The following is a 20,703-nucleotide window of genomic DNA, read 5'->3' on the forward strand; positions in this document are numbered from 1 at the left end:
GTAACTGATTTATTTTTATTAATAAAATATATTTTGTACTACCCAAACAATCGATTTGATGTCATTATAGACCGATATTTCCTCACACCAAAAAAATATACTTTCTTCAGTCAGTATATATGCGGGTTTCACTCAAACTTGGTACAATATTAATAATTTTAAATACAAAGAGAGAACCCAATATTAAAAATTACAGCCAATTTCATTGAAAAATGTGTCCAAAATCCCAAAAATAACGAATGTTGGGGGTACCGTTATATTGGGGGTACATCAAAACGTGGACCTATATATCCCATTTGCAATACCAAACATTCTAGGAGCACTAGCAATATCTCCATCGTGATTTCAACAGAAAAAAATTTATGACCAACCCTAATATTCAACATTAGGCATTGACAATTTATTTTCTATAACAATAATGTTGTTTTTGTAATGTAATTAGTTGTTGTAATTCATGCGTGCACCTTATTAAATACACCTTGGTACTTTGCATTAATTTTAATGTTTATAGTCCATATAATGTTTATGTGCATGTAAAATGACTCTTTTTCAATAAACATTAACATTTATGGTAGATACCAAAGATGTAATTTTAGGTAAATTATTGAAGGACATATGGTTCCCTATTTAGAGTTTGGGAAACTCACATTTTTGACTGAGAAATAACTACGGGTGTCCAATAAAGGATTTTTATTATTCTACATTTCGAATATCAGCTTAATATCGAAAATGTAGGTCTACATCTACACAAAATTGCTAGAACTACTAGAATATTAAAATGTGGTAAAATGCACTTTACAACATTTGTGTTTTTTCTATAAGTGTATGGATCCATAGAGATCAGCAGTGCCCATGGGCTGTCGGCGTGTATCATATTTCTTACACACACAATCAGAAAAAGAAAAAGATTTGAAAATAAAAAATCCAAATTGTCCTCTTTATTTTCATACACTGAACGAAAAATTATGATATTTTAGCCAAAAATTAGTTCACCGGCCCACGAACCATACCTGCACCATGGGATAGCATGGCAATCAATTCGTAAATTTCACTGTTTACTAATTTTTGGTCTGTTTCCGTACTGCAAGAACCTACTACTTTTGCTACGATAACGAATTTTCCTTTATAATATCGAAGAAAATAGTAAAATCGAGTATATTCTTGCAGTACGGGAACAGACCATTTATTTCCAAGCTTGTTACATAAAAATTATGTATATTAAAATTTAGATTTATAGCTTAATTATTGGATATTTTATGTTTATACAAAATAAAACTTCCGACGTTACAAATATTTCAATTGAATGTCGTTTTTTGAGAATTTGTTGGCATTGGTAGAAACTTATTTAACATTTTTATCATTGTTTCCGAATTCACCGGGCAGTTTGAGTAAATGTGTCCGCAAGGCTTTGCGTTTAAGTTTCTTCCTTGATCAAGTGCTTCTTTGATTGCCGTTCCATCCAACATATAATCCGTAAGAGAATTCCTAAAATTAAATGAAAATGCATATAAATTTAACGAAAATAATTTTATTCGAATAAAAAACGTTCAACAATACACTCTTTATATAAAAGGAAAAGTCATTAGTTACGACACTTATAACTCAAAAACAGAGATTTTGGTAATTCGTGCGAATTGAGAAAGCTATATGGTCTGGGTAGGATAATATCTAAAAAAAAGTCGTGAAAATCTACGAAAAATTTCCAAAAATATATTGTGAAGCATGTTTGCATTTTCACGAATTTTGTATTTAGCTATAATGATTGAATCACATGGATTTTTTTATTACATTTGTCAATTATTGGGTCAGAAATCCGAGAATAAATATAGCAGTGGGTCCGTCAGAGTGCTGTAAATGACATACATTTTCGACGTATAATAGGTCAGAAATGCCGGAAACCCATTGGGTTTTTGACAACAGAGAATATGAAAATAAGATATGCTTTACTGAAAATCATAAATAATTTCAAAATATTCCTCTCAAAAAAGTTCAGAATTTTTTATCAGGACTATTTCATAATATGTAAAAATGTTATATATTCTGGAAAATAACAATATGCATATGGTGAAACTATTGAAATAAGGTACGCACTACCCATTATTGATTAAAGTTATTTTTTTTTAAATAAATTTATATAATTTTGTAAAAACCATAAAGAGTAAATCATTTTTTATTGTGTACAATAACTTAATGGGTCCATTTTATTCGTCAACTAAAATACCAACCGAATCAGAGGTGCGTCTATAGCTATGATACGCAGTGTATGTTTAAATATTCCACTATATAGATGTTACACTAAATTTCCGTCCAAGTACTACGAAAACATTTACTAGTGTCGTTATTTATTAAGGGTTTTTGATATTTGCTTTATAGATAAGTACATAAGAAATGGTTATAAAATTTCATATCAAACAAAAATTTAGTAGGCTTATTTGATCTAATAAAAAATCAAAAAAAAAAAAACTTCTCAATCTTTAGATGTGATTTTTCCCATTAATATAATACAATAAACCTGGTCTTAATCATTATTCGGACTTTTTTATTACAAAATAAACACTCCGAGAAAGCTTCTCCTAAATTTTAATTTGGCTTTTTTATTAAAGCACATTTACATTCATAAATTATTGTATTACGGTTTACGCACAGATTACTTTTCAACAAAAAGCAGTGTTATAATCATTGTATTACCTTAAATCCGATGTAGAGTTATATTGGGGGCTATATCAAAACATGAACCTATATAAATTATATTTAATATGATTATACCTCTACACATGAGCAACATATGTGTCAATTGCTGTTTATAAAAATCCGTCGTTCTCCATCGACAAAAAATGTGTTCCAATTACGATGCAACCAACGTGGTTGCTGAATTCTACTCGCCGCCTGATGGGCTCATATTGGTTAGGGCTATAAAAATTTGCTGAGGTGTTGGGGAAAAAATAATTAAAAAAGTTTCCCTAATTCAAAAGCCATAACGAAATTACTTTGCCTGTTTTAAGTAGATTATAATTTTAACATGATTTAAAATTCTATTCTCAATTTGTCGTGACTGATATATTTTCTTTAATAAACAATATTTTGTACTACGCAAACATTCGATTTGATATTTAGATTTCATTATAAACCGATATTTTCACACATCTACAAAAATATACTGATCTTTATTAATGCGATACATGCTCGTATCGTTCTTCCAGGTGAATTCTCAACTTTTGAGTTGTTCCTTCTAATATTTATTCGTTTTAGGAAATATTTATTGATTTCTACTATTTCCCTTGAATATAGAGTAACTTCGGGTAATGTGGAACACCATTTTTTTTTTGATATTGTGGGCGTAACAACGGTAAGAAATAAAAACAAATTGTTTTCACAGCATAGTAGATTTGTTGGCTAAATATATTCCAGGTCAAATATTATTTATATTTGGCTATAAAAATGTAATTGCATTATATTTCAAAAAACCCAAACCTACGAATAAAGGTAGGTTGTGCATTGGTTATGATAGATTTCCATTTATTGCACTCTTGGGTAAAAATGAATGCAAAAATATATGGGTTAATGTTTTGGAATAGCCCCCATTTAAGGGTACCGTCCACATTACCCGACATTGAATATTTTTATTTAAAATAATCGGCTTCAAAAATGAATAAAAATTAAAAATCGCCGATTGTAATTGCAGCCACATAACTTCTTTATATTCGAGAAAAACGAAGTGTTCGACTATTGTGCAAAAACGTTCGACTATTGTCAAAAACGTTGTGGTAAAAAATTTTAAAATCACACTTTTGCAATCAGAGCTACATTTTCTACTATTACATTTTCAACATTGCAATTATTTATTAAAAACCAAGTTTGATGTTTGTTGTCACTAATTAGGAAAACATTTATCAAGGCGGCATTGACATATTTCAAGCATTTTCTCAGATTTTGGGACTCTTAGATACCTCCCAGCTTAAAACTTGGGTTTTCCAATTTACATTACATATATAGGTAAAAATCTTACTCGGTTAAAATGTGAACAAATTCGTCCATTTGATCGCCCAATCCTTTCTGCATGCTGAATTCTGTGGATCGCACGTAACTACACACAGCTCGTTGCATACAACTAGTGGAGTCAATATTGTGTTGGCGCAATATGTCGTCTATCTTATTTACGAAGTTGGTTATTTGGGAAGCATCGTTCTCATTTTCACCTGGAAATGTATTTTATGAGTTTATGTATTAGTACATAAGTCATTGTTACTTACTTCGCCCATATCCGGCATAGCCACCATGAAAAGCACTTAACAGCTTTGGTATTATTATAATGGCACCAATTCCCACAAGTGTGCCTAAAACAACTCCTCCCAAGTCCAATTTAATTGGGTTGTACGCAGCAATGCCTGTTGTAGCTGGATAACTCTAAATAATAATAATATATCTTTAGTAAACGGCATTTAAATTTAGACTTTTTGCATGGTTAACCTCTTCCATGAGGATTTATTTGGCGTATATGCAATCTTAAACCAGCACAATGCAAATTTACTATTTGTGAAACAATTTTGGGCTTAGATGATCTTAGTTTTATATAACACCATTGGTCTATTCCCTTGTTCAAAAAGTGGTACAACTTTTCAAATTTATAATGGGAAATCGATAAACTTTTTTATTAATAGAAGATTCTTGCGAGGATTCTTGGAACAGAGCATGTGCAATTTCTTAATATTCTATAAGCAATTAAAGTTGATGATCAGACTAGTAGGGTTTCTTGAAACATATTTCGTTAAAGATTCTTTAGAAGATTCGTTGGCGTCCACACAAGGGTAATGCCTTTTTTTCAAGTTCGATTCCCATTATCTTAATTTTAAATTGTTTATGAGAAAAAATGTCAAACATTTATAGCCCTAGTTTACACACGTTAATGTGGGATCTAGACTTTTCCATGTTCCCTAGTTCACACACGTTAATGTGAGATCTAGACTTTTCCATGTTGATGATTTTGTGTTGCTGAGGAAACAAAGCAAACCGTGTGCACGGGTTTCACTATTTCATACCCAGCCATATAAACTTGGCGTCGCCATGTTGAAATCTGGCTAGTCTGATCCTCATCAAAGGAAACGTAGATTGTTGCATAATATTGTCGTGCTCATTTTGTGTAACATTCATGTAACGTTATGCAACACCGTCATATCGTGCGTTCCGTATACACATTTAGCGGTAACGAAAACAAATTAAAAGTCCTTTGAACCAACCGAGTTGAGAGTAATTTGGCATTTCGGAGTTAATATTATGTTTTTGCTAACATTTGTGGACGTTTGTTTATGGAAAAATAAACATGTAATTTTAATAAAATGTGAAAATGGTTTCAGTCACCACTGATTTAATATCGATCATATCAAGCTTTAATCCTTTGTGGCCCAATGAGCACTTTGACTTCGCCAATTAAAACAGTAATAAAATATGTATATCAAGTTTAAAGTATGTCATCTGTATATACCTTTTAAAGGTTACATATATATCTATTTGTTACAACTTATAAGAAACCATATATTATAAAATAAAAAAATTTATGAGGCTTAAAAGAAAAAATTGTTCAAAGGTGCCCCCTCTCCCCTACTAATTGTTAAGTATCCGCTACATCGTTAGCGGATCAATCCGAAACCATATTAAATTTTAAAGTTAAAATAAATAAACATTAATTTAGCTACACAATATAACTTAATATGGATTTATGCATTTCTAAGAATGTACTATGAACATTGTTGCCAAAACTTGATTGAGAAAAAGTGCTAGATTTTGTTGAAAAATATGCTAAAAAGTGCTAAAAATTTTAGAAAAGTGCCAGAAAATAGTGCTAAAAATGAATATAAAGAAATTTGATTATATTTTATATTTGGTGGGGATGTTATGAGTGTTTGTGTTACAACAGCTTGTAACGTCACGAAATATTGGTCCTGGACGCTCATTTTAGTGTACGGATCGTCATGTTTTTATACCCTACAAGAGTTTGTAAAGCCGCGAAATATTGGTCTTAGACCCACCTTTAATTATACCGATCGTCATATCTCGACTAGCTGTCCGTCCGTCTGTCCATTATAATTTGTAAACACCATACAGGCCACAGTTATGGACCAATCTTCACGAAATTTTGCATGTAGGATGGGTTCGGCCCAATGAATACCCCTATTGTTTTTGATCGGTCAATATTTAGAGGGTCAAATGGACCCTGACTTTTGTGTGAAAAATGAAAAAAATTGTATTGTATGGCGTATATATTTACTCTTGAATGACATAGAGCCGATGAGTTGATAGTATATCCAAGAAGAGTGGTTGGCCTTTAAATTGATACCAATTAAATATTTGCAGGTGCTTACATATTCAGATATTATTTAGTAAACCATTACCACACTAGAGGGCGGAAATATAGCGCTGATCGCTTTGAAATGTTCCATGAGGTCCCAGTTATGGCCAAGGACAACGCCTATAATTTTCGGTGATAATATATAATTTCCGATAATAATTTTGGGATGAAGTGGACCAAAAACTAAACTTTTTTGGATTTTTTCGAACATTACACACAACCCAGGTTGAAGAGAATATAGACAAGTAATTAGAAGGACTGTATTGAATATTAGTAATATTCGGAAAATATGTCAGTGTAAGGAAGAGATGCTGTATACCTCTAATCGAGCAAGAGGGTGCAACTATCACGAAATGTTGCCTAGGCTCGGAATAAAAATCCGCAGAGTTCCGTGGTAGGTGTGTAGGTCGGCCCTGTCCGACTATACTGCTCCGCTCTCTGTTTTTTTGATGCCGCCTTTGTAACCCGAACACCAATAACCCAATAAATACGGGAAATAAAATTCTATATCGATTAAGGCATACCCGGCTTTATATTGTACCTGCCAAAATGGGGATTTTTACACGTTTTTCGATTAAATTGGATGTAATTTTATATTTTGGGTTCTCATAACGGTATCACCGCACTAAAACTTTTTAATATTGACCCAAGTTGATATTTTGAGAATTTTAGACAAGTTTTTCAGCCGAATTGGCTGTAATTTGGTACTTTGTATTCTCATTGGCTGCCAAATCTTACTACAAAAACTATCAAACATATATATGTAATGTAATGGGTGCAGGGAGTGGGTGCACTTCAGGAATTGTTCCGGGTTGGCCCGGTTACGAGATTACAGCGATAGGGATTACGTTGCCTCGTGCTGCGACAGCGCAATCCCCAGTGAGTCTTCGTCTACGTCGTCGTCTTCTTCGTCGGAGTACGGAACTCCACCGCAGTCTCCTGAACAGCAATCAAGTATGCAGCACTTAACACCGCACGTTGCTGTTCCCACCCCTGATAGTGCATCGTTTCTGCAATTTAATTGCAACGGTCTCCGAGGAAAAATATATGAGATAGTGGATTTCATGAATCGGAAGAATATTTTGGTCGCGGCGGTGCAGGAAACCAAGCTCAATGAAAATTGTAGCCTACAGCGTTGTGATGGTTACAACGTTCTGAGGAAGGATCGCACCAGAAGTGGAGGTGGAGGCCTAGCATTCCTTATGCACCACTCTGTTCAATACAGGCCTATCTCGCTTGAGCTTGACTCTAGTGACCCATACATGGAATGTATGGGGGTAGCAGTTAAATGTGGTACTGCCGAGGTAGAGGTGCTTAACGTGTATATACCGCCGATTAACAGCTGTGAACCGCGTTATTTGCCCAACATTAGTTTTCTATTGGAGGGCAATAACCGCCTGGTGCTAGGGGACTTCAATGCCCACCATGAGTTGTGGCATTCCGTCCTAGGTAATGATCAGAGGGGATCAGTGCTGGCAGAGCAAATTGATAGCTCCACGTTTTGCACGGTAAATGAGGATGCCCCCACCAGAATAAGGGGAGAGTGTCACAGTTCGCCAGACATAACCATTGTGTCACCGGGTCTGATAAATGACGTCAGCTGGCAGCCCGTCATTTCTCTTGGATCAGACCATCTCCCCATAATCGTCTCCATCAGCAGACCGCCCGATTTCGTCATCTCTGAACGCCGCACTTTCCTTAACCATAGGAAAGCTAACTGGCAAGGTTTCAGAGAGTTCACCAACCAACGCTTCAGAGAACTTTCCATTCCTTCTGATGTACGGGTAGCAGAAAGGAAATTCCGAGGCATCATCACTGCTGCAGCTGCTAGATTTATACCTGCTGGTCGAATACCCGAGATGAGACCCAATTTCCCAGCAGAAGCAGTTGGTCTGGCAAACGAGCGTGATGAGCTCCGTCGATCTAACCCAGCAGATCCCAGGGTCAGGGAACTCACGTTGGAGGTCAGCAGATTAGTCGCGGAGCACAAGCGGAATAGATGGTTGGAGCACCTGAAGAGTTGCAACATTGGTACCGGAGTAAGTAAACTGTGGGCAACGGTTAAGTCGCTCTCGAACCCTGGTAAAAAGGATGATAGGACCTCAGTCACATTTAACGACGAAACTGTGACTGATCCGAAGAGATGCGCAAGTCATTTTAACCGACAGTTTGTCGAGCATCCCGAGAGCGACAGGGCGAAGAGAAGAGTACTTCGTCGTATAAGATCTCTTCCAGCCGAGGAGGTACCACCACAGTTTACGATGGGTGATGTTGCATATGTCATCCGTAACGCGAAGTCATCTAAAGCGTTGGGCCCAGATGGAATATCTATGTGTATGCTGAAGCAGCTGGACGAGCCGGGAGTCGAGTACTTGACCAACGTCCTCAACTTGTCGATAGCCACCCACGTCGTCCCCGAAGCCTGGACTATGGGCAGGGTGGTCCCGCTACTGAAGCCGGGCAAGGATGCCAGCAAAGGTGAATCGTACAGGCCGATTTCACTTTTGTCGCCAGTAGCGAAGACCCTTGAGGCTTTACTCCTCCCCAGCATTAGAGAAAGCTATCCAGTTGCGGATCATCAACATGGATTCCGTAAGCAACATAGTACAACAACAGCGTTGCACGCCATTTCCACGCATATAAGTAGAGGACTTAACCAGAACCGGCCGTGCGATAGAACAGTGTTGGTAGCGCTTGACCTATCAAAAGCCTTTGATACTGTCAGCCATGCCACGCTCTTTGAGGACATTGAGAACACTTCCCTCCGGCCGAGTTTGAAACGTTGGATAATCAACTATATGTGTGGACGCCAGTCGTACGTGGAGTTCCGGAACAAGAAGTCCAAACCCCGTAGAGTTAAACAGGGAGTTCCCCAAGGTGGAGTGATTTCTCCGGAACTGTTTAATCTCTACCTTTCCGGTATTCCACGCCCTCCGGACGGCATAGAAATCGTTACGTATGCAGATGATTGTACGATTATGGCGTCGGGTCCCATTGTTGAAGACATATGTGTGAGGTTGAACGCATATCTCATCGATTTAGCAGCATTCTTCAAAGCGAGGAATATGAAAATATCCGCCTCGAAGTCGTCAGCCACACTTTTCACCACATGGACTGCGGAGATGAGAATGCCGTTGAATGTGCAGGTCGAGGGGCATACAATTCCGACCACCAACTACCCCAAAATACTCGGGGTCACATCTGACAGCATGTTCAAATCGTCCGCGCATACCACAGCTATCTGCGATAAGCTGAAAAGTAGGAACAAGGTCCTCAAGTCGCTTGCCGGCAGCACTTGGGGCGCAGATAAGGAAACCTTGTTGACCTCTTACAAAGCGATAGGTCGGTCTGTGGCTAGCTATGCGGTTCCAGTGTGGTCTGCGAATTCCAGTGATACGCAATGGAGAAATATTCAGACCTGTCAGAATGCCGCCCTGAGGACAGCGACAGGGTGCCTCCTCATGACACCAGTGGACCATCTTCATGAGGAGACGAAGACTGCTTTCGTTGCAGTACCTGCTTGGGTGTTTCAGGGACGATCATCCCAACCATTACATGGTGGATAGGACTCCCCCGCCCAGGCGTGTCAGGAAGGATCTGCATGATCTAGAGAGAGAGGTCCAACGATACAAAAGGGAGCCTCTAGATCAAGTTGCCTATCGAGCGGGTCTGAATGGCATTCATACAGATGCAGTAGCCGCAGCGCTGAACGGTTACAAAGTGAATGCCGTCCTCGGAGCTCACCCCCCACCCATAGCAGCTGAAGAACGTCAGCTGCCTAGACAAACCAGAGTAGTTTTGGCTCAATTACGTTCTGGATGGTGCAGTCGGCTCAATTCGTATTGGGGACGGATTGATGACCAGGTGCTAGATGTCTGCCCAGCATGTGGTACAGGCCCTCATACCACACTGCACTTGTTCAATTGCCCAGCCAAACCTACTCACCTTACTCCGGAAGATTTGTGGCTACAGCCAGTGGAGGTAGCTGCATTCCTAAATCTGGAGACAGAACTGGAGGAAACATAACAGGAAAACATTCAATACATATAAACTGCTACAACAACAACAAAAACTATCAATATTGATCTCTTTTTTATTATAGCCCCACTATTTGATGTTTTGAGAATTTCAATATATGTTTACCACGTATTTTCGGTATGTTCAGGGTTCTATCATAACATGAGTTTTCTCCTAGGAGGCCCCATTAATTTTAGACATTTTGATTTTCATCCTCATGGTGGAGGATATAAAAAGTTCGGACGGGGCAAACTTAAAATCATGTTTACTTGTTATGTTCTGGGGGATTACTCTGTATTGCGATGCGTAAGAAAAATTGTATCGCATCGCGTAATTGGTACTCTCTAATTCGTTTTCGCAAACTTTAGTAGATTTTATGGTGCAACACAGCGATTTGGCAAGGGGCCAGTTGTAGAGTTCAAATGCGAAACGACGCGCCAAAAAATTGTAGAGAAAACTGGATGATGACCTTAATTCAGATGGACCTCCTGTAAGAGATGTCGCTGGTTGGGAAAAAGTAATGTTTTATATTTTATATATAAAATGTGAAACTATGTGTGCATATTTACAGGTTGGTGTTGATAACCACCTTGTCCAAGCAATTTCAACGTCCACTTTTATTGGATTTGGAATTGCTGTGGATCTATTTGGAACGACGAGGTCATTTTTAATAGCGTTTATTAAAAACATAAACGCATCTCTATTGAGACGAACATTTTGTACAAATTTATAAAAATTAAATATTTGAAAACGTTTGACACATTATTCGTACTTCTATTTTCTCTTAAAATTCTTTTTTTTTTAGTTGGTTCGTCATTTTTGTTTAAAAAAACACTCGTACCACATAAAAATATGTTTTTAAATGTTTAATGTTAAAAAAAAACACTCGTACCACATAAAAATATGTTTTTATTTACAATTTTTTGACGTTTCCTTTTGTCATTTTTCGTTATTGTTTACTTTGTGGTGCCAGTGTTGCCCTATTTTGGATTTATTTTGCGAATGCGTTTGCGTGAGCGATACAGAGTACCAAATTGCACTCTTAACGCATTTAGCTTTCGCATCGCACTGGCTTTCGCAACGCAATACAGAGTACCCCCCCTGATATTGTAGTATAATTATAACTCAGGAGGTGGATAACTCGCAGAATTTTTCACCGACATGGTAGTTGTGGTAGTTTCATATCATCATCATATGGATAGCCCAAAATATAATAAAATAATAAAAATAAAGATATCGTGTTGGTTATTTTCAGATTTTAATCGGATACTTTATTCACATAAAAAAACATTAATGCAAATTTCATTTTTCATTTTCTACAGTACAAACAGATGATAACTAAAATTTTAGTAATTTTTAATTTAATTACTATGTTTTGGTTTCTACACCGAACACCAGTTCGTACTGATCAACAACCCCCCATTCACGATTTAATTTTTTCAAGATTTTCAATGAGCTGGTAAATCAATACCAATGCTGGTTAAGGTTTGTAACTGTGCACATATATAATTGAAGATTTAAAAAACAATAAAAATAATTTACAAAAAAAATTTGTTATTGTTTTTTGCAATTAAAGAAAAGTCCTTATTTTTGATGACGGGCATGATAACTCCTCACTGGAACATCGGAATCCAAAAATTCCAACGGTGTTAGAAAGAGTACAGGTCTGGATCTGGTATGAACTAGGATTACTGAAAAACGCGTTTAAAGTTTGAGAAGCCCTTCAGCCGTCACTTGATGCTGACACAATAAATCGGCTATATCTTCAAGAGTTCCTGAGATTTTCACTTGAAATTTTGTAGGGACATTCTTTAGTTAGTGTAGATTCGAATTATATCAAACAAAATTTTGACCCCGGGAATGGGGGGGTCCCCTTAAGTGAAATTTGTGAGACGGTTATCATTGGATATAACCACAAGAACGGAGCGTGGAAGAGTTTTTTCTTTTATTTCCTAAAAGAATCGGAAAGCCAGATTACCTTTCGCAAAATAATAAATACTATGCTCTTGGATGAATTAAAGTTAAATATTAAAGACTCCGACATGAAAGGCTAATGTCACAGTATTGCAGGGTTACTGGGAAGCATATTCAATAACGGAATTGGGCACAAATGTGTTGGAAAACGCTATGGTTCCCTTTGCTAAATATGCCAAAGATTAGTTGCGGGATTTAAAAATAAGGGTTTTATAATGGCAACCACAATCATCAGATCTTTATCCTATAGAAAAATATTTTCATAGCAAAATCAAAAGAGTTTCACAAACAAACAGACATAGCCTCTCCAAAAAGGTTCAGGATGCAAGGAATAGTATACCCAAGCAACAAATCGAGCATGTGCTGGCGATTACTAAAAAAATTAGAAATTGTTTGAGCAAGCAAAAATGGGTCAATTTACTCTTGCATAGAATATTTGTTTTAAATAAATTTTGCGTATATTTTTTGTTTTTTAAAAGTGAATAAATTACCTATTTATCTCTGAAAAAACTTTCACTATAAGTTTATTTTTAAAAAAGTTACAGGTCATTTATTCAATTTGCAATTTCAATTGGTTTAGTTTTGACCATCAGTGTATATTAAATTATAATCTAGATACTTAAGTAGTCGTAACCATATGTATTTTGTTTTTGCAAAATTGTCCGGCGTAATACCATTTTTTTGTTTATTATAAACACAACTATTTATTAGTGGGGAATGTATGGCATTGTCCACCAAGGGATAAGGCAGGGAAGACCATAGTTTCGGATTTGCCACTGATCGTTATCAGTTTCCTTAGTTTTTTTTTTTGAGATATTTTCCCCAGAAGATATTAATACCCAAATGTCTCTTGTAACAAGCTGGGATTACAATTTTTTTAAGAACATTTCAAATCATAGTTTGCATTTCTTTTGAACATAGGTTTAAGAAGCGCTGATACTCGAATCGTAGTTAATCTAGTTGAACTTGCTTATTCTGAAATGTACTATTTTCTCGATCTTCACGATGGACCAATGTAAATAGTATGATAATAATTTTTTTTCTTTCTTTTTTTAGTTTAGAATTTGCACAATTCGTCATTTATTATAGGAAGATTTGCAGAAATGTGGTATTTATGGTGCGTTGCGTGTTACAAAATCCTTATTGGAAACATTTTTCGGTATAGGTCTACATTTTTAGTATATCTTTTTCATGATGATTGTACTTATTTTCCACTGCATCGGAAGTCGCGGCAGTGGAAATATATTACAGTGGGGTTGGAGACATCATTGCAAGTAAATACCAGTACTGTTATGGAAGAAATTTTAGAAAAATGCTACTTTTAAGGTGGTAACAATTTAGTAATTGTGGTGTTCAGTGACTTTTTTCATGTAACAGATATTTGCATAAAACATTTTATTTGTCATAGTAAAATATAAAAACTAACTTCGGATATACAGTCGAGTACGCTTATAACGAACTATTCTTTTAGCGAACACATTTTTGGGTCCCGAAGTTTTAAGACAATTTTTTTATACAAATCATTACTCTTATAGCGAACTGCGGATATGAACAACTTTTCTTATAACGAACTATATATAACATTCAGCTTTCATATATTTTAATTCGGTTATATCGAACTTGCCACAAATATACGTAATACTGTCGATGACAATCCTCACAAATGTTAATTGTTACTGTAACCCGGCCAACCTTTACAAAAAATACCACCTGTAATGTGAGCTTTATTAAAGAAAAAATAGAATAATCTCAAGGATTATCAAAATGTAGACAAAACATACTAATTTCGAATTGAATATATATATATTTTACTAAGCCTAAATTTTTCCTTACCTTGGATATAACGAACTTCTTCTATAACGAATTAATTAGCTTGGTCCCTACGAGTTCGCTATAACGTTACAATACCATTTCCATTTTTGGCAATATTGAATTTGTTAATATTAGTTTCAGAACCTAAAAGAATCTACCAATTTTACAAGTTTTGCAACTTTTTACTCGAATCCACAAAACTGTTAAAACATTGAACAAAAATTTAGGAGAACACAAAACAAAATGACGTTCTTTGGAAACTTTTTTTTCCAAATTCTGATTGGCTGTTATATTGATTTTGCTTTACTATTAAAAAAGTACTGGAACACACAAATTGCAGTGAAATAATTGGAAGTATTTGATTTCATAAAAACTAATTTAAAATATTTTCAGTGATTATTAATCTTTTTTAGTATGCCTGTAGGACATAAAATAATATCCTGAAATCAAGCAGTTATTTATTGTTATCTAGTTTGTCATTATGCATCGAGGGAATATGGTCCGGCTAGTAGTTTTTTATATTCCATTAGCTGAAATTTGCAACATATCCGATACGCCATACATGAAGCTGCGTATTTTCACAACCACAGGAGAGTCAACGCTACGTTCTCAATCTCTTGAATCCATATGTTTGGCTGGCTAGGACAAGAGAGTTCCCGGTCTATAATACTAGATTGGTTGGCTATCATATTGTCTTTATACAAAATATAGATAAACTTTTTATATTTTTTCCTTGGATATAATTTTTGTTTTTGTAATTATTGCATTCATGGAAAATAAATTTAAATAACGTCATATAATTTATACATCAAGAGCCGGGATATGTTTGTACGACTTCCACATAACGGTAGCCCTGTGCTATGTAAGTTTTTTATACCTTTCGCCATTAAGGTAAATGGTATATTAAATTTGTCATTCCCTTTGCAGCACTGGAGACCCCAGAAAGTATACGTATATATAATTGTTCAAAATAAAAATCTATGTCGAAATCACGATAGTGATCGCAATATTAAAGATAGAGATTTGATTGGATGATTGGTAATGAAAATGAGATATTAGGGGGATGTTGGACATGGTTTTCAACCGAATTTTCTGTAATTTGGTATTTTGGGTTTTTAATGTATAGCGAACCTACTTACTAAAATTATTAATATTGACTCAAGTTTCGAGGTAGTCCCACATGTAACGGTACCCCTAATATTCGGCATTTTGTCTGTAATTTGGTACTTTTGGCAATATCGGCCCATATAGCTCCCATTTAACGGTGCTCCCCATTATTCCGTATTTTGGGGTGTTTGGCTGATTCGGTTATAATTTACTTTGAATTTTCATATGGTAGCATATCTTTCGACCAAAAATTGTGACTATCAATATAACGGTAACGTCATTAGTGTTTTGGTGTTTATACACGTTTTTAACCAATTAGCTGTAATTAGATACATTGAGTTCCCATTGGGTAACAAATTTCTTTACCAAAAGTTATCAATATCGATCTACTTTTTTAGGATAGCCTCCACAATCCCCGAACGACTGCTGTTATAAAAGTTTGACCCGGTCGAACTTAACGACGTTTTTACTTGTTATTAGATGTCCTCATTTTACATATCGGCAATTGACATGTTGAGGTATATATAAAACGAATTGGTAACACCATGAGACTCTATGTTATAATATATGTTTTTGACGAAGGTTTTGGTATATCCTTCACATTAAATATTATGCCTTTTATGTATTTTTTAAATTTATGATTTACCGATATATCCCATTTGCAATATCAAACTTCTAAGGAGTAATAACAATGTATGTGCAAAATGTCAAAGCTTGATTCAAAATATCTTGTTATATTAGTTTTCTCTGTGATAAACATTTTTGTATCGGATATATGCGAGGATTTGTGTATATAACCGATCCGGTATATACCCACAATATAATGGAACCACCGGATTTTATTTTTCTCTTGGAACAACATGTTCCTATGGAACTATTATATTCCCTGGAGCTCCGCGAACATTTCAAGACTATGATAAGAAAAATCCGTTCAGCCGTTCTCGAGTTTTAGCGAGACTAACGAACAGCAATTCATTTATATATATATGTGCAATATTGCCAATTTTTCAACATAGCTGAAGCGGAGGTTCACCCCTTTATAACACGGGAATTACTTAAGTATATGAAAAAAAATGAAAAGTATATGGGTTGATTGCTCTGTCGTTGCAAACTGTTCATGATATTGACCTCCAAACTTTATTTTGGTGGAAGCTGTGTCTACTTTAATGTAAAAAAATGAGTAAAAACTGGTTGAGGCGAACCAGTTTTTTATGTTCTCTACCGATTTGTGATTAAGCCACTTATTTCACGGCATTCGTGTCAAAGAAAAACTAGAAGCCAACAAAATGGCTTTACGAAGGAAGTCATATATCAATGTTTTTGGTCAATATAGTAAACAGCGTAATTTTAAGATTTTTTTCTAATGCCCAAAATTAAAACCTTGATAACTTTTGCGCGCATCAACCAAAAAATTTTATCGCGAACAGTTTCGGAGTCAGAACATGTTTCTCTATATGTGCACCAAAAATCATTGATGTACCACAAAAACAAAAAAGTTGATTTTTTGAAAATGGAATATTAAAAAATTGGTAATATTGCTCATATATAGATATAGATAGATATATTAATATTCCATATTCAAAAAATCGGCTTTTTTGTTTTTTGGTACACATATACAGAAAAAGGTCTTGACCCCGAATCCGTTCGCGATCAAATTTTTGGTTGATGCGCGCAAAAATTATCTAGGTATAGGTTTTAATGTTGGGCATAAAAAATCTTAAAATTACAGCGTTTATTATATTGACCAAAAACTTTGATATATGACTTTCTTCGTAAAATATGAATATGAACATATTAAAATAATCGCGAAAAAGTAATAAACATATAGAAGATTACGTCAATATTTTCATTACATTAATGACAAGTATCCACCTAAAAATGAATTTAAAAATATAAACACCAAGGTTAATCATATGATATCAAAATCATGTCTGTGTAGCGGTTTGAAAATTACAGCGACAACAAAACAAGATATTGAGGAAAATTATTTGTTTTTGGTTTAAAGAAATAATGTCATCATATTTATTTTTTAATTGCAAAAATTTCAGAAAAACATTGGGGTTATTTCTCTATTTTGCCCGAATTTCACTGACAAATTTACATGTATAAAAATTATCATTTCTTATGTATAAGTATACACCTTTCGGATTATAGCAAGACCCTTTAGATAAATCTTGGGGTTCTTTAAATAGGTATAAATCTTAAAATAAAACTATATATATGATATATATATATATATAAATCGCGTAATCCTCAAAATCATTTGATGCGAATGACGTTTTCAGGAAGTACTGAAGGTTATCTTTCAATTCATGTATATTATGCAAAATTTTATTTGACGACTAAAACGCGAATAATTTCCGAAAAGTCTATATGATTTTAACGCGCATCCGATATCGGTGTGTACCCTAAAAAAATACATCGATCTATACCTATTTCAATGACCCAGCTTACACTATTCTTGAGCATTAAAATGTCAGCATCATTTATGCAAATAAATTTTCGAAAAACGATACATAAGGGACGTGATCCTCATTTTGTAGGCTTCTATTTTTACTTTAGCACGAAGACCGCGAAATTAGTGGCTTAGTCACAAATCGAGAAAAAACATAAAAAACCTTGGTTGTCTCACTTTGTTTTTACCCATTTTTTTACAAAAAGTAAATAAACTTGGACATGAAAAGTTTGCAACGACAGATCAATAAATACAAAACTATTCACTTTTTCTTATGTACATTAGTAATTCCGGAGTTATAAAGTGGTGGAACTCTGCTTCAGCTATGTTAAAAAATTGGCTATATGCAGTTGTTTGATCGATACTTTGCGAGAAATCTATCAGTACAGACATCTGCCGAAAAATAATGTATTTCTTTTTCCCCAACCTAATATATTATATAATTTTATTATGGATTATATTATTAATATATTCCTGTAAAATAACAAATGGAACAATTCTATTATTGTCATGTTTAGTAAAATTTCATCCCTTCCTGCATTTTAACCAATTGGTCTTATTTTGTCAGATTATAAAAGTGTCTTACATTAAGGGTTCCGTATCCAGTTGTGTATCCGAGCCTTTGCAAACGGTCTTTTGTAGAAGAATTGCTGTCATCAAACTCCAATGATTTATTTTCTTTTTGATAAGATCGATCCCATTTTGTCATATCGTTTACTGATCTGAAATAAATGTTTTTTATTAGTAATATTATTATTCAATATTTCAGATCCTTAATATATGTTTTATTTCTCAGTGCAAAAATTAACATTGTTCATTAGAGATTCCTTAAAATGTTGTTTATAAAAACTGCATCATATCTGCGTGGGATGGAACACATTAAATAAATTGTGTTGTAAAGAATAATGCATAACAATCAACACAGACATACTTTCCACTTCTCAATTCATAATTTGGCACGGCACACACTACTTCACTCACTATTATATTCAAAAATAAAATTGCAATTAAAACTTTAAATCCTTTTATAAACATTTTGGATTTGTGAACAATGTTTCAGTAAATGATTTACGTAGTGAACAAGAATACCAACTGACTATCTAAGACGCGTCTGTACCACCTTTTATATACTTTACTTTGATGAAATGATTGTAAAAAAATGTTGGGAATATTTATGAAGCACAGTGGTTTGAAAACATCGAGATTATATTTCTGAAAAATCCCCCAAGATTTGTGTCCTTAAATTTGTTAGGGAGAATTATATATCCAAGTTGATTCCGTAGACAAGATCGGTTTCATAAGTACGATATTTGGCACACCGATCAGAAACTTGTTAGTATTTATGTTACATTCAATTTATTTTTTCTTTTGCACTGTGCAACCTGTTAAATTAGAGTTCCGACTCAAACGCACGACATTACACGTTGAAGTAGTACATTTCACGGTAGGATTCATTCTTGCGAAACGATAAACATAAGCAATTACATTTTTATGGTTACATACCATTTCGTTTATAGGGGTTAGTTGAATGCTTTGTTTTGAAGAAGATTATGACACAATAAAAATAAGTAATTTTTAATGACAATAACATTCTCTTAGTTTTTACCCTGGAATCCAGTAAATCTTAATATGTAAAATTAAGGTAATCAGCGAAGTCAAATATTTTAATTTGTTTAGACATGTAATATAATCTATGTTTTATTTTTATCCCTAAAAACTAACTTGCGGCATTTTTATTTTACACCACCCTAATGTTAGCGATCATTGAGGAAGTCTGTAGAAAATAAAAGTAATGAAATCTTTTGATAAACACTGGCGACAATTACATTAAATTCGTTTTACAACAATTACATTATAAAATCACAAGAAATAACTGTAATTATATAAGCTACGCTAAAATTATATAAAGTGTCTAATGTGTAAGTGTGTTTCTATTATGGGCACGGATTATATCAATTCTCAGCAAAGGCTGCTCAAGCATGTTATCAAACCTTTTCGTACATCTACATAATACATATCGCTAATTTACCTCAAGAGTCTCATAAAACAACTAAATGGACTATTGCGCAGAAAACGCATTTCAAGGTATTAATGGAAACAAATTGACCTTGAATTGAACATCGGTGGTGCTTATTATACATCACAGATTTCGCTATTTTGGGGGTCTTGAAAACGTGCTTCAGATATTGGATTCTTATTGAACGTGTGTTTCAGATATTTTGGATTCTTACACCAAAAATTATCAATATCGGGCCAAATTTTCGGTTAGCCCCCATATAATGGTACACCCAGTATTCGTTATATTTTGGGCGTTTCGGCCGAATTCGTCTTAATTTGATTTTTTAAATTCTTATGGATTGTCAAATCTTCGTACCAAAAATGATTAATGTTAGTTTAATTTGATTTTTTAAATTCTTATGGATTGTCAAATCTTCGTACCAAAAATGATCAATGTTAGTTTATGGTGTGGCATGGTTCCTATAGAGCAATACAGTAGATATCGGATATAAGCAAATTTCATATAAGTGTAAAAATAGCTTCAAAAATGCGAATAAGAAAAAAACACTGATATAAGAAATGTTTGTCAAACACCAAAGTTGACAAAGGTATTTGAAAACGTTTCATATAAGAATGTAAGATTATTGGCCAATTTTTTAACATTGAAAATGTTTTATTTCATCAGCGGGCACGATAACTCAAAAACTAATAACCCAATCGATTCCAAATTTTTACACGTTTCTCTGTGAGTGTATAGCTTTCGTATGAACTAGGATAAAGCCAATCGGTGAATATCTTTCTTATTTTTTATCTTTGTTTTTGGTCAAAAATCGGCGATTTTCCACAAATATTTTTTCAAAGGTCCACCATTTTGTTAATTTTCGAGCGAAGTCAATAATCCTAGTTCATACGAGAGCCAGGCATGTACTCTTTCTAGTACCGTTGGAATTTTCGGATTCCGATGTTCCAGTGAGGAGTTATCATGCCCGCCATCAAA

General features: G+C 34.5%; 1 protein-coding gene across 1 annotated transcript; it reads right to left on the reverse strand.

Annotated features, from left to right (window-relative positions):
• Window positions 1–1,295: 1,295 nt before the first annotated feature.
• Window positions 1,296–18,417, reverse strand: LOC133328144 (uncharacterized). Its single transcript, XM_061536701.1, has 4 exons — window positions 18,295–18,417; window positions 4,251–4,404; window positions 4,007–4,196; window positions 1,296–1,485 (listed from the first exon to the last, which is right to left on the reverse strand). The coding sequence occupies exons 1-4, from the start codon at window positions 18,415–18,417 to the stop codon at window positions 1,296–1,298; spliced, it is 657 nt and encodes a 218-aa protein (XP_061392685.1).
• Window positions 18,418–20,703: the final 2,286 nt, after the last annotated feature.

This window comes from Musca vetustissima, unplaced genomic scaffold (genome assembly GCF_032173495.1).
Source record: "Musca vetustissima isolate MV318-11 ecotype Yass unplaced genomic scaffold, APGP_CSIRO_Mvet_v1 utg18518, whole genome shotgun sequence".
Taxonomy (NCBI): Eukaryota; Metazoa; Arthropoda; class Insecta; order Diptera; family Muscidae; genus Musca; species Musca vetustissima.